This window comes from Triticum urartu, chromosome 3 (assembly GCF_003073215.2).
Source record: "Triticum urartu cultivar G1812 chromosome 3, Tu2.1, whole genome shotgun sequence".
NCBI classification, from domain to species: Eukaryota; Viridiplantae; Streptophyta; class Magnoliopsida; order Poales; family Poaceae; genus Triticum; species Triticum urartu.
This window is the reverse complement of record NC_053024.1, coordinates 26,182,758-26,197,072: the sequence shown is the minus strand read 5'-3', so window position 1 is coordinate 26,197,072 and position 14,315 is coordinate 26,182,758. Positions and strand designations below refer to the sequence as shown.

Here is a 14,315-nt window from a genome sequence, read left to right as displayed (position 1 = left end):
TTTAGGACGTCCAGTGCATTTAACTCGAAAAAAAAACACAAGTTTTGAGTCGACAAAAGCAAAAACAAAAAATCATACTTCAATGTGGAATACATGGCAAAGAAAAATTGCCAATGGCAAAATTTTGCCAGGGGACAAAACATTGTTGTCCTTGGTGCTTTCGCTGGGAATTCCGTCCGAGCGAACGTTCGCCAAGTAACATTTCCGTTTTTAAAAGGGAAAATAACTGATACTACTACTAGAAACAAACCAGTGGACTGTAAGCTGCGCTGCCTATCCTTCCACGGTTTCCACCTACCCACCGGTCAGCTCAGTCCACGGCACCGGAGCATGCTCTCCGTCGGCGGCCGCTTCCAGGGCGGAGCTCCCCCATGGCGACGGCCCCGGCCACGCTCGCGCCTGGCGTCTCCGCCGGCCTCCAGCAGCGGCGCCGGCGACTCCGAGTTCGACCCTCGATTTCACCGCTCCCTTTCTTGAATTCCTGCCGCAATTTCTCATTTTGATGGAAACGTGTCTGGCTCCTGCAGAAAGGCCAGACCTTTGCTCGTGGAGAGGTACCGCGACGGCGCCGCCAAGAGGTCTCTTCTCTTCTGAAATCCATGTGTTTGCTGATACGCCTGACTGAATTTGTTTGCTGATACGCCTGACTGAATTTGTTTGCTGATACGCCTGACTGAATTTGAAGAGTTATCATGTCTGTATTTGCGACGAGTTTCTCATCGTCTGATTGATGTGGCGAACAGGTATATGTTGGACGGCGACTCTAAGCTGCAAGTTCACTGGGAGAAGCATGATGAATCTTCGATGAACACTGTCGAAGATGAAAAGGCGAATTCTTCGATTCCCCGGGCTGTTAGTGATTTTGTGCTTCCAGCAGGTTTTCCAGGTGAATGCTGGTATCCCTCTGTGGTTTGGTTATGCATCTATGCATTACTTTTGCTCTTTTTCATGGAGTATGAACTGTGGAGGTTCAGGTTTACAATCTAGAAAATGCAGTGATTGAGGTGTTTTCTAATCATAATGCAGCAAACAAATTTTTTTTGCTAGTTCTCTCAGTATGCTGCATAAGAGGTCATTATTGCAATTTGCAAAGTTGCAGACTGACACAATGTCTGAAACTATATACCAATTCTCAAACCTATAACTCTCTGCTGTCCCTCGTTTATATTTCAGAATCTGTCTCGGATGATTACCTGCAGTACATGCTATTGCAATTCCCCACAAACGTGACAGGATGGATCTGTCACACGTTGGTTACATCAAGTCTTCTGAAGGTATCCCATAATCTATTAATCAAGATGTTTGCAGAAGTAAACAATGTTGTAGTGACTGAAAAGATGGGCTGATACATCTTACGTGATGTGGTATATGATCATATGGATTGCATTATTTGATAGCTCCGAAATGGCTTCAAGATTTTGCCACGTGCTCTCAAACAATCGTAGTCTGAAAAGACTTCCAAGTCATGATCTTCAATTATTATGTCAAAACTGATGATTAGCTGATCATAGATTGGCACAGGCTGTAGGTGTTGGGTCCTTCACAGGAACTTCAGCAGCTGCTGCTGCCGCTGCTATCAGGTCATTACCATCTTTGTTATGTTTTATAGGCTATTAAGAAACCCGGAACTTTAGTATTAATTTATGTTCTTTGGAAGACAAAGAATCTTCGTATAAGTTTTAGCTTAGTTATGTTTCATCCTGATTTGATCACTATTATTATATTTGTATACACAACTCATGTCTTAACCAAATAATGTATCAACAATTCAACATACCAGAGGGCACATACCAACATGCTAACAGTCAACAAGAAACATGAATGCAAGTGGATCAGCTCATTTTATGCTCGTGGTTAACTCACCTACTTTGTATTTGCTGATGTAAATCCTCTTCTGTAGATGGGTATCAAAAGATGGCATCGGAGCTTTTGGGCGTCTTCTTATTGGTATGATTATGCCTGACTATTTATTCAGAATATTTTGTCCTGGAATATCAATGAATGACTTGTTTTAGGTGGACGATTTGGAAGACTTTTTGATGATGACCCAAAGAAGTGGCGGATGTATGCTGATTTCATTGGGAGTGCTGGAAGGTTCATGCACTAACTCTGTTAAATTATAACAGCAAATGTATAAAATCAAGTGAAGAAGCAAAACCCGCTTAATATCATCTATTTATCTGTGCAATATGGCAGCATCTTTGATCTCACCACTCCTCTCTATCCTGGCTACTTCCTCCCACTTGCATCATTGGGGAATCTTGCAAAGGTATATTGAAAGCAGCACATGTGACTAAAGCCTGACTCGAACTTTGTAGAGAGCTCCCTTAGAAAATGATTTGACTCTGGACTTCTTAAGCAGGCTGTAGGAAGAGGATTTAGAGATCCTTCCAATCGTGTTATCCAAAATCACTTCGCAAAATCTGGAAATCTAGGGGAGATTGCTGCGAAGGTACTAGCTATTTCAGTACTCTTCTCTCTAATAGTCAGTTCAGTGTCCTATTGTTCAGTCAATTCTGTGAAACCGCAGAAAAATGGTACTAGTTGTATAGGAAAAAAAAATTATTATGAGTATCCAAGAGTTCCTTTGGAGTTTCATGATCAAATGGACTTAAAACTTCTTCCATTATGCACCAATCATGTTTTTTGGTTCATTACTAAAAGATCTTGCTGAATAATTTTGCAAAATTTTCACCAAGCAAATGTTATGTTTTTTTCAGGAGGAAGTATGGGAAGTAGGAGCTCAGCTGGTAGGCCTTTCTATAGGTGTACTTATTCTGGTAATACTATTTATTAAGTTCTCTTTATTTGTAATAACCAACCTCCTTCAAGTATAACAACCTTGAACTTTCCTCACTGTTTGTATTTCATTCCAGGACACGCCAGGTATACAGTCTTCATACTTAACTCTTACTCTGACATGGCTGGGTGTTCGTCTTCTGCATCTTTGGTTTCGCTACCAGTCCCTAGTAGTTCTCAAGTTCCGCACAGTAAGGTGCTGGACTTAAATTATGTTTGCTCAATTTAATAAAGCTCCATGTTTGCACTTTTAGACCATGTATTTTCACCCATATACACAAGTATATAATATTAGTGTACTGGTTTTTAATTCATTGCCTTTATACCCTCTTCATGTCTATTGGTAGGTTAACCTAAAACGTGCTCGGATTCTTGTGAGGTCACATGTTGCAAATCATACAGTTCCTGGTGACATGTTCTTCACTTCTTGATTTTGCGTTTTTTTTTTCTTGGTTGCTTTTGGAAAAATTGTTGATACTTGTTTTATCCTTCTGTTCTAGGCTATGTTGCTTGCAATGAGGAAGAGAATATTTTAACATGGGAGAGATTCTTGCAACCCCGAATTTCTTTTGGTGTGCCCATGGAGAGGATGCTCGGTGGAGAGGAATCCACTCACATGGACATGGTTTGTATCTTTAGCAATTTTTTTCTTTTATGGTATGAGTTTTCGGAATGCAAAACTGGGAAGTTGTTTCTTGACTTCATCATTACAATGTTTTTTGTAGTTGAGCTTCCTTGGTAACTAGTAGAACTGAAGGGACAAAAGGGAGTTTGCTTTGTTAAATATCTACATAGCGATATGTATAGTCGTAACAATTGTTTAAGGACTTGTCCAACACCTAATTTCCAATGAGGCACTGGCATCGATTTGCACCCAGTTTTAAACGTAAAAATGCAACATCAAGTGGAACTCACAGCCAGAATCTTGTAAATTTGCCTACCACGCCAAGCTGCGAACTTCTCCCCATTAATGCAGTCATTTCACAATAGTGTCGTGAAGTAAAATATCTTGCATCAAAGACAATGCAAAATTAGTCAGTGTGAGCATAAACCAGCTGTATCATAGTCTGGTAGAGTTGAAATCACCAGAGCCATTTGCTGGTGGTTGCCTTGCAGTTTCCGAGTGGTACTTGCAACCAATTTCATAACTCCACATATGGCTTTTGGTACCACTTGCTCATGCGTGTTCTGAACTCCCAAAACAGGTGAATATGCTGCTGAAGCTATACAAGAATGAGAAGTACATCCTCTGTGTTGAGCAGCTTGGGTCAGAAGAGGCAACATACCTGGTTACATTCAAGGTAAAGTACTGCTAAACATCGGTGTATGGAAATAATTATGCATCATGTATCAACAAATGCATGCTTGTTTTCAGGAGGCGGCAACGAGCATGTCGGTCCTAAGGAGCCTATGGCAAGCCCACTGGCTTCACCAAAATCGACTGAAGCAGGACGACGTTTTCGCCTGGCTAGAAGAGAGCCTCGCTGCATTGGAGGATGGGTTTGCAAACTTCATCAAACAGATGGAGGAAGCTGGCTGGGATCAAAGCCAAATCTTCTTGAAGGTGCCAAAAGAACCTGTCTTGGTGTTGGAACACCTTGACCAGGAGGTGTGAGATGACAGATGGATCATTTTTGGGGTTTGACCAATGCTAACCAAATCAGTTCCAACCGAACAACAAACTGAAGCTCAAAGCCTCTGATGGTAGATGCTTAGTGAGCTAGTAACAGTCTACAATGAAAGAAACATTGTTTGGCATGTGGCTCAATGTTTTGTACTGTCAAAAACAGAAATTCACGGTTAATCTAGCATCACTCAGCAGTCAGTATAGTGGCATATTGGTGGATTTCTGACCCAGTGACATAATCTCAGGCATTCACATGATGGCACACTGTTGTCCAGTTGCTATAGTTAGTTACTTTGCTTAGACATACCATTTGTGCATATTAATTGCTTAACTTCATGGACAAGAAGCAGACAACAAACACTGAAACACATATGGCAAATGGTCAGTAACTTGTGTTCGAAACTGCATTCAAGCAACTGAGTAGAAGCAGATATAAGGAGGCATATATACACATATTTTAACCCCTAAAGCACACCAGGATGCAAAAGCAACACATACCTAATTCTAAATGTTTGTTGCTTAAGATGGCTGTGGCATACTGCCATAGTACCACAAGGCTTCAGCACATCAGGATTCAAAAGCAACACAAAACTAACTCTGTTTGTTGCTTAAGATGATCGTGGTATACTACCACAGGGCTTCAGCGTGTTAAGCTAGGACTAAGACGGGAGATGGTACCCAAAATGAGCTCCAGCAGCGGCTGTCAATAGGTTCTTTCTGCCAAAATAGCTGCTGCACTAACTACATCTATATCATCAAGCTTTGGATTTGCCCTTTCCCTTTGCCGTATGAGTGAAGCGAGTCTTCTTCGCCTTCTTGCTCTTTCCACCACCACCATCCGAGTCGTCATCACTACTGTTGTCGTTCTTGCCATCTGGTTTCTTCCGTGAACCTGACCCGTATACATATTCCTTGACCTTCTGGCTGGTCCTCTCTTCCGTGGGATCGATGTCATTCTTTGGTTTCCAAATGAAAATGGACCTGCATGGACAGAACCTCGTAAGGGTGAAGAAGATCTAGCATTGGTAGATATGATGCTGGGTAAATACAGATCGAATGGTCTACCTTGAGCTTCCTGTGGCTAGGATATCATCTTGAGGATGTAGCTTGTTCACTGGGCTGATAGTGGTTATGTCGGGGTCCATCACCTCGGCCAGAAGCTTCCCAGTGCTGGTGTCTATGAAATCAATGGGATGTAGAGCAACCCCATTGTAGTTTTCACTTATGTAACGACCAATAACTGCAACTGTTTCTGAGTAATCCTGCAGAACAATAACATTTCATATCAAAGTTGGCATGTTGCTTTTTGCAACTTGGCAACAAAAACAAAATGGAAGGAAAAAAAAGGGAAACAATTCATAGCTAGAACTGAACCTTTGGATCCCACTCTGCTTTGAAGGGAGTCAAATGACGATTGAAATCATGGCTGTGAACAATTTCTCTACTTGGGGATTCCAGATTACCAAAAATATAATCCCAAACACGAATTCGATTGTCCTGACATGTTGTCATGATCTTATTCCCACTTCGTGGAGAAAAATATCCTGAATTAACAACCCGTCCATGAGCAAGGCTGGCAAGAGCGGACTTGGGATCAAGTTTCCTTGTATCCCAAATACGGGCCTACAATCATAGAGTGATGTGAATTATTAGATATCGGGTAAAGAAAGGGATTTGTATGTATGCATAGCAGAGCACACTCACAAAGTGGTCATTCCCGCTGCTCAGAAGAACTTCAGGTTGTGCAGGGTTGCAATGAAGGCCAGTTACCTTGCTACCTTTTTTATGTATAAGAACTGGTTGCCCAATTCTTTCCTTCGACCGTCTATCCAATCTGCAAGAATTAAGGTGTAAAACATACATATAGCTAACATGCAAGATACTCTGATACGGCAAAGGCGTATATGGTATATGTCACATATGACAATGTACAGTCATATCTCTGAATCACATATGGCAGTATACGTCTATATCTTGAACTCAAATAAAAATAGAAACTCATCACTGATAACTTCATTTGGAATTGAGTTCCCAAGAAAATGCATGGAATAAGCCATATTAACATCCAAGTCAACAGTTTCAAAAGAAGCTGCATATACTGCATGTAAGCTATTAATTTCAGAGAAGGTATGAAAAAGCTCCTGGGGATACTCATTTACTCACAAGTAAAGAAACCCAAAACTATCCGCCACCAAAAGAAGACCTTTCTCGGTGTTTAAGTCCATCCCATATATCATGCGCCAAGTGCTTGGACCCTGTTAAAAGCAACAAACAGGGGTGATTAAATCAAGTCCAAAGTGGATGCCAAAAAAAAATTCAGAACTATGCAAAGAAATGTTCACCTAACACAGCACAAGATGTATAAAGATAATATCAAAATGCAATGTGTACAAAATCCATTTTAGCGCAGCAATCTGTATAAGCTTGATCAGAAAGCAATGGGGAAAACTTACACTCCAACCATCTGGGTTAAGATTTAACAAGGGCGAGCCAATTCCAGTGTCTAAGTCTGTGCTGCTGATAGTCCCATCAGACGAAGCTGTGTATAGCACTCCATCATTGGCGGTGTCGAACCTGAATAAGATCATATCAAATTGCCACATTTCACCCTTGGAGAACAGAACTGATAATAGCCATCAAGCTAATGCTCTTACTTCATACTGTTCAGAATGCAGGAGTGCACAGAATCATAAGTGATCTTCTCATGCAACTTAACATAATCCCAAATGCCTAGTAGCCCTTTCTGTGGAAGAAAAAGAAAGGGGAAATTTTTAGTCACCTAAAAATACCTGCAATGTGACCATACTTACAAGGAACTAAGTGGACAACACAGCCAGGTGGTAGGACCGTAATACCTTGTCTCCTGATAAAAGCACATTGTTCTTAGTTGGATGAAATTCCAGGCAGGTCACACGTCTTTGGTGAAACTTTATGTTGCCACACTCCAATTGATTAGGTACCAGAAACCGAGGCTTAACCTAAAATTAGGGAGAGGAATTTATTTTAAACATAATTTGTACTAGAGAAAGCAGTGATATTTAGTGCTGCAACTGATAATGATGCGGAAAAAGGACAGTGGTCATCAACTCACGCACCATGGAGATCTTGCCTTTGACTTGACTCTGGAAGACATAATCCAGTGAAGTGTTTGTGTTCCTTCTAGGGGCTGGGATAACACCATGCTCCATTGCTACCCTGTGTGGGCAAGTCAAGGTCGTATGGCCTGCAAAGTGCAAACGGCGAAACCATCAGTGACCCTGAAAGTCTCCATCCATGCCAAGCTTTCGAGTAGTAAATGCCAAATGCATAAGTTACTATTAAACACTCAAAAGGAAACAGCAATCAGAGATTCATGTCTGCAGATACATGAGAAAATGGTATGTGGAGGTTCATCAATACTGAACTATTTTTATCCATCTTATCTCAATAGAAACGCAGACTTTTTTCAGAACTATCTGGAACAAGCAGTTAGTCTAAAGTCTAAACTCCAGTGAGTATGCACACAAGGAAGTACTAATTCATAAAACAGAGTTCCTGAGCTGTCCTCTTCTCACTGGGATATATACTGCTAGTGTCTACTTCCCAGAGCACAAACGAACAAACAAACAAGCAAGCAAGCGTAGTTACGGATATCAGGACCTGGCATCTTGCATAGGAAGCAAGGCTTCATGGGGCAATCGATGTACACCGCGCCCTTGAACCCTGCCTCATGCCCTGTCTTCTTGCACACCTGCAACCAGACATAACAGAGCACACATCAAAATTACTACAGTAAAAGAACACTCAAAAGTTCAGACACCATCAAGGATAAAAAATTTCCCAACAAAGAAGCTTGAAACGATGCTCAAGTGGGCAGATCCTAAATTAGTCCTGATAAATGCAGAATGAAGCAGCCATTTCCACAGCAAACGCAAGGGGAAGCAACCGCCTCTGCTCTGAACTGAACTCCCAAAACATCCGCGGAGGCTAAGCGACTGCGGCACGGAACTTCAGCCCGAAATCTCGGAAATACACATTCTTTACGGGAAATCGTGGACAGCGCGTGGCAAAATCGGGAGCAAAATGCTCCGAGAAAACAGGGGAAACCCCGGCGGCGGCGGCCGGCCGGAAACTACCTTGCAGACTTTCTTGAGGCTGATGGTAATCGGTCCCTTCCTGCCGCCCCTCCCCGCTGCTGCGGGGGACTTCCTGGCCGCTGGCTCGTCGGCGACCGCCTCTTCCTCCTCCTCTTCGGAACCCTCGACCTCCATCTCCTCCTCTTCCTCGTCGCCGCCGTCGTCGTCAGAGGAGGACGAGGAGGAGGCGTCCTGCTGCTCGTCGGAGGACTCGTCGGCCGCGCGGCGGCGGCTGCGGTTGTGGACGAAGCGGGCGCGGGCGGGGGCGGCCATTGTGGGCCCCGTGTGTCGGCGAGGCGGCGGAGGGGGGCCTGGGGAAGCGGGAAGAGCGAGGGGAAGGGAGGAAGGTGTGTGGTGTGGGCAGAGACGCGACGGCGGGGAACCAAAGCGGTTGGGGTGCTTGGGGTCGGTTGGGCTCGCGCCGTTTGGGCTTGTGCAAGGCAGTGATCTAGGGCACACCTTGGCTGGCTTTCTCAAGAAAAAATTGCTTATATTTCCTCTGTACAGGTTTATAAATCTCACTTATATATTTTATCAAAATTTTAATTATAGATTTAACTAGCAAAATATAAGTCATACGTCATAAAATTCATATCATTGAATTTGTATTCGAAAGAAATTCTGAATTGTATTCTTTTTATACATATACTGCCTTAGTCCGAAATTACTTAAATTAATTTAATTTTTATTCAGAAGAATGTATCTAGTATTTAATTAATTAAATTTAGGGCCAGAGTACGACACAGTATATGAAGGGGGCTAATAAACCTGGGCAAAGGGGTGCCTTGCAAATAAAGTTTTGTTGAAAAAAAAATCCTAAAAAGAAGTGTGGTCGCAAAAAAAAGATTATTAATCCAAAGCAAAGTACGACGGCAACAAATAACAAAAAAAATCAATTGCGACAAATACAAAATAGAAAATAAAACTAAAATAGGTAAAAGAAAAAAGTTGACTAAAACCTTAGAAGAGATGGAGGCATCATTTCTACTCTCTATCTCTATCTTTATCTTTACTACCTCCCCTTCATCCAACCTTTCTCGTATGATAATCAATCACCTTAATTTACTAATCTTCTGAACCAATTTCACTTTAATTTATTATCAAACTTCTCATCACAATATTAATGTAAATCACAGTAGGATTTGATAAACATATTTACACAATTGCATTAATATGGGTAGGTAAATCACAAGTTAACATACTACCCCTTCCATCTCAAATTACTTGTTCAAATGGATGTATCTAGCACTATTTTAGTGCTACCGAAAAAGGCTTTACGCCCCTCTTTATAAAAGGTGGCAAAAGTTGTGTTTGCTTAGTGTCCCATGATAGCCCTTCTAAAAAAATGGTTGTCTATCATATTTTTGGTCTTTGTTTGGTTTCTTGTGAAAAAATGATTGCAAGTGAGCATGAAGGATTCCTTGACAGAAAATTCACAAGCTAGTTCTTGCCAACATTAGCTAGGACCAAAGGGGACATAAACCAAATATACCCTGAAAAAAGTTATATCAACTAAAAAAGTTATGTTCTTGCCAACATTAGCTAGTTCTTGCCAAGGCAGGGGCAATGACGGCAGCGCTCCTTCGGCTCGCTCCGGTGGGTGTCGTCGCTAAGTGGTCTACGAATCTGGATATAATAATTATTATTTTTTATGTTCTTTGTACTGTCGTGACATGTGATAAATAGATGGGAAATTTTTCCTTCAAAAAATAATAATAATATGAAGTGTTTGCATTTACGATAACTTGATAAAGATGTTCCTGTAGGCGGCTCATTCGACCGCAAAGGCAATGACTAATGCCGGACATGCGAATGTGACGACTTGTTTGCATGCATGAGAGATGCCAGCCAAATATCACATCCGCTGACTTGGTCTCCCTGAACCAGTTTGGCGACAACAATTTCTTCGACATCTCCCTCTACCATAGCTTGAGTTCCTGCCAATGTCGGTTAAGGGACGACCTAGGTGCATCAAGGGGTCGTGTTGCGCGGCCAACATGATAACCCTAGATGCACGGACCCTTACGGGACTTTTACAAAATCTCCTTCTAACTAACCCCCCCTGATTTTGGGATGGGATAGGCCCCATCCTCTTCCAATCTTAAATCTTATTGATCCACAGTTGATAGTCCGTTAAACCCATAGAAGAACTCCCCGTTGATGTAGCATTACTCATGCCGCAGTGTCTAAGCAAGCTCAAGGCATTGGGTGGCTGTGCTAGAACAAATGTCAAGATTTTCTCAAATTAATATTGGACCAACACATGTTCTAGCCATGTACCCTATTGTTGAACCACCTTGGCGCGCCTTCATGCCCGGTTGTCGCCATACCTAGGGCACATTTGGTCCATTTGTCGTGTTCATATTGTTAAACCATTAGAATGTTAAATTGTTAGATGAATGTTAAAAATATACATAACTGGAGTAATATATTAAAAACTTATTAAAAAACTCAGCATGACTTTCACTAAAAGTGAATCAAATTGGGTGCCAGAAAATTGGTGAATCAACATTTCATCAAAACATTGACACTTATGTACATTTTCCTGAAAAAGAAACCACACAACGCAATACACATATCACAAAAAAATTCCTTGGCTTGATGGTTGTTACCACATGCATGTCATACACACATAATCATTCATACATACATGAAGAAATTGAAAACAATGTGGAGTCTTTTCATATGATGACGTGGCTCCTATCCATGCTTCAAGATTTGTGCTACGAATCGGACGACAACCAATGCGTTCACGCCCAGAGACAAAAATCTAACATGAGATCTTTAGTGTTTCGGTAAATTAGCAAAACAAGAAGGGTCTAACATGACATCACCCCTCTGTTTGTGGTCCTCACGTTGTCAACTACGCTCGCTTCCTTCCCAGTGTGTCGCTGCCGTTGTCAACGTTGTCTCGTGTTGTTTGTCTAGCCCAAAACCACGTTGCCACACCCAGCCCCGCTTCTGATGTATTGACAAGAGCAACTAATTAACGAGTGCTCCTTCGGGAGCCTCGCAACGATCAGCGCCATTTGGCGCGTTCTCAGCCATTCGCCACGTGTCGTGCTCTGGGCGCTCCCTCCGAATTTTATTTTTTTAATTTTCTTGCACATGTTTTTCGGCTTTTTAAACGGTTTTTTCTCTGGGTTTTTCCAACGTTTCAGTTTTCTACCAGTCTTCCTTAGCTTTTGGGCAAAAAAAATCGTTTTTTTGTGCGAATAAAACAAGTTTTCTTTTCTGGATACATTTTTCGAGACGTCATATAAGTACACAGTAAAGTTTGGATGGCATGTATAGAAATTTCTCTATTGTGTGTTGATAGTACATGTTACAGAGAGGAAGGAACAAAAATCACACTTTTAAGACTCAATGCTCACTACTTATTTCCATGATCATTTATAAATGACGGTGCACATGTCAAGCTTTAATCCACGCATCCACAAAGCCCGTCATGGTCGCCTCTGATTCTCCACCCTCGAGTAGAGCCTCATTCACCTGCGGCATCACCGCTAGAGTCCGCTCTCGGAGCACCCTCCCGCCCTCCGAATCTATCATCCACCTGACCTTTTTGGCAATCTCCTTTGCCTCCACCACCTCCTTGTCTTATCCTTCCATCACAACAGCCAACTCCATCTCTTTCTCGAGGAACACCGCATTCATCTTTTGCTCCGCGTACAATGGCCAGGCCAGCATAGGCACACCTGCCATAGTAGACTTGAGCACCGAGTTCCACCCGCAGTGTGTCACAAAACTTCCCACAGCATGATGTGCTAGAACGTCACCTTGTGGTGCCCATGACTTTTTTTTGAAATAGACGCAGGAGAGCTGCGTATTTCGATTGATTAGAAGAAGCGGTAAAGAAACCGATGCTCGGTTAATTAAGGGAAACTGAGCTAAAACCTTTACAAAGAGTACACCACACCTAGGCTCGGGCACAACAGGACATACAGGAGACAGCTACGAGCATGTAAGACGACATCACCGTCGCCAGAGAGAAACGACATGTCCGACGAAAGAGGAGCGAACAAGTGCCTCTCCGACCCCGAGAGGGCACCCAACCTGACTCGCCTGGCGCCGCAAGCATGTCGTGTGCGCACCAAGTGCCCACCACCATCGCCCCCGACGGACATGTCACCGAGGGGAGCTCCTGCCGCATTCCTGCCGACCAACGACCAGCCCAGACGGATGCACCACCAATGGCACCAAGCACACCAAACCGCTGCCCACTTCAGATCCACCGCGCCACCACTATCAAGTGCTCCGAGCATCCAACTTGGCTCCAAGGCAATGCTTTCAACAAAGTAATGACGCCAATGGCGCCACCATTACACACGGTTTTCACCGGGAGACAAGTACTCGAAGCAGGGAGAGGTGTCGGATCCCCTTGATGGCGCCTCCAACAAGGCAAAATCACACCCGAAGGCATCATTCGCCACCAGCCCAGACCGAAGTCGAGCATGACTTTTGTCAGGGAGCCGAGCACCTATGCCGGAGACGGCGTCTCCAACACACCACCACCAAACCGGAGCAACAGACGCCACCTGCTACACCGCCCAAGAACCAGCCGAAGCGCCGCCGGCACGCAAGCCAGAGCAACCCGAAGGCCGTGCCCCGACCATGCCACCGCGGACCACCATCCCTACAGGAGCCACCAAGCAACCCGACTGCAGACAGTCGCCGGCCGACCCACCTCCGGGCCTCCGGCCGCCAAATTCCGGATCTGGCCGCTCCAGGCCAGAGGCCGCCCGCCGCCCGCGCCCCCAGCAACACCGCCAGCCATCGATCTGGACCACCTCCAGATCCACCACGCCCGCCGCACCGACGACATCCCAGCATCACGCTGGAGGAGAGAAGCAGGGCCGCTGGCGAGCGCCCGGGCCACCACCACCCTCGCCGGACCAGATCTGAGCAGGGGACGCCCCGAACCGTCGCGAGCAGGCATCACGGGCGGCCACCACGCTGCCCCCGCAGCCGTAGCGGTGGCGCCACCGTCGAGAGCCCCTGGGGCCGCCGCCCCAGCTTCCTGGCGCGGAGCCCTGCCGCGGCACCGCCGCCCGCAGCTCCATGCCTCCGTCGTGTCGCCGCGTAGATCTGGATGACATCTCGCTGCAGCACGGCACCTCGCGCCCGTGCCCCGCGCCCAAAGCTGCCCTGCCGCCACCTTCCTTGGGTCAGCCCGAGCTTCGCTGGGATGAGCCCTCCGGCGGCGGCGGGACGAGAGGAGGAGAGGAAGAGAGCTGCGACGGCTAGGGTTGTCTCCCCCGAGCCGCCAGGGAGGCGACGCGGGGGTCTGGTGCGCTATTGGTGCCCATGACTTCACAATGAGGCCCCTGCCCTTTGTCCGGTCCAGGAAACCCTTCGGAAGCAGCACATCCAAGTCCGGCTCTGTAGTCGTGTCATCGCTTGGCGGGCTCCGCACGACCCAGAGGAACCTTTGTCCACTAGCCTCCAGCCCGGTTGCCACTTCCCTGGTTTGTTTGGCGCTGAACCGGCCGAGGCTGCCAAAGCAGAGGAACACCACACTGGCCCTGGGTTGCGTGTCCAACCATGCAAGGCACTCGTCTCCACGCTTCACGCCCACCTCCTCTGACTTGACTAGCGGCCCAATGCAGTAGACTGGGGGCGTCTAGAGGCCAGCTGGGGCGGAGAGCCCCGCGAGGATGGTGTCCATGGCACGAGGACACTACTAGGGAAAATCCTATACACAGAATCGTACCAGCAGCGCGCTTTAAAATTAGGCGCTGCTGGTAAGTAGCAGCAGCGCGGGCCGTAGAAAC

General features: G+C 45.1%; 2 protein-coding genes across 2 annotated transcripts; one reads left to right on the top strand and one right to left on the bottom strand.

Moving 5' to 3' along the window:
- Window positions 1-240: 240 nt before the first annotated feature.
- LOC125542499 (protein root UVB sensitive 5) lies at window positions 241-4,683 on the top strand. Its single transcript, XM_048705552.1, has 15 exons — window positions 241-443; window positions 528-578; window positions 744-886; window positions 1,174-1,274; window positions 1,522-1,580; window positions 1,901-1,947; window positions 2,016-2,094; window positions 2,197-2,269; window positions 2,363-2,452; window positions 2,721-2,780; window positions 2,877-2,990; window positions 3,147-3,207; window positions 3,300-3,424; window positions 4,005-4,100; window positions 4,175-4,683. Exons 1-15 carry the CDS (start codon window positions 331-333, stop codon window positions 4,412-4,414), a joined length of 1,452 nt encoding a protein of 483 aa, XP_048561509.1. The 5' UTR covers window positions 241-330; the 3' UTR covers window positions 4,415-4,683.
- A 122-nt stretch (window positions 4,684-4,805) lies between these two features.
- LOC125542498 (DNA damage-binding protein 2) lies at window positions 4,806-8,938 on the bottom strand. The gene is made up of 11 exons (XM_048705550.1): window positions 8,542-8,938; window positions 8,066-8,156; window positions 7,522-7,649; window positions 7,282-7,404; window positions 7,081-7,169; window positions 6,880-7,000; window positions 6,590-6,681; window positions 6,131-6,260; window positions 5,801-6,049; window positions 5,492-5,688; window positions 4,806-5,407 (listed from the first exon to the last, which is right to left on the bottom strand). The coding sequence occupies exons 1-11, from the start codon at window positions 8,812-8,814 to the stop codon at window positions 5,182-5,184; spliced, it is 1,719 nt and encodes a 572-aa protein (XP_048561507.1). The 5' UTR covers window positions 8,815-8,938; the 3' UTR covers window positions 4,806-5,181.
- Window positions 8,939-14,315: the final 5,377 nt, after the last annotated feature.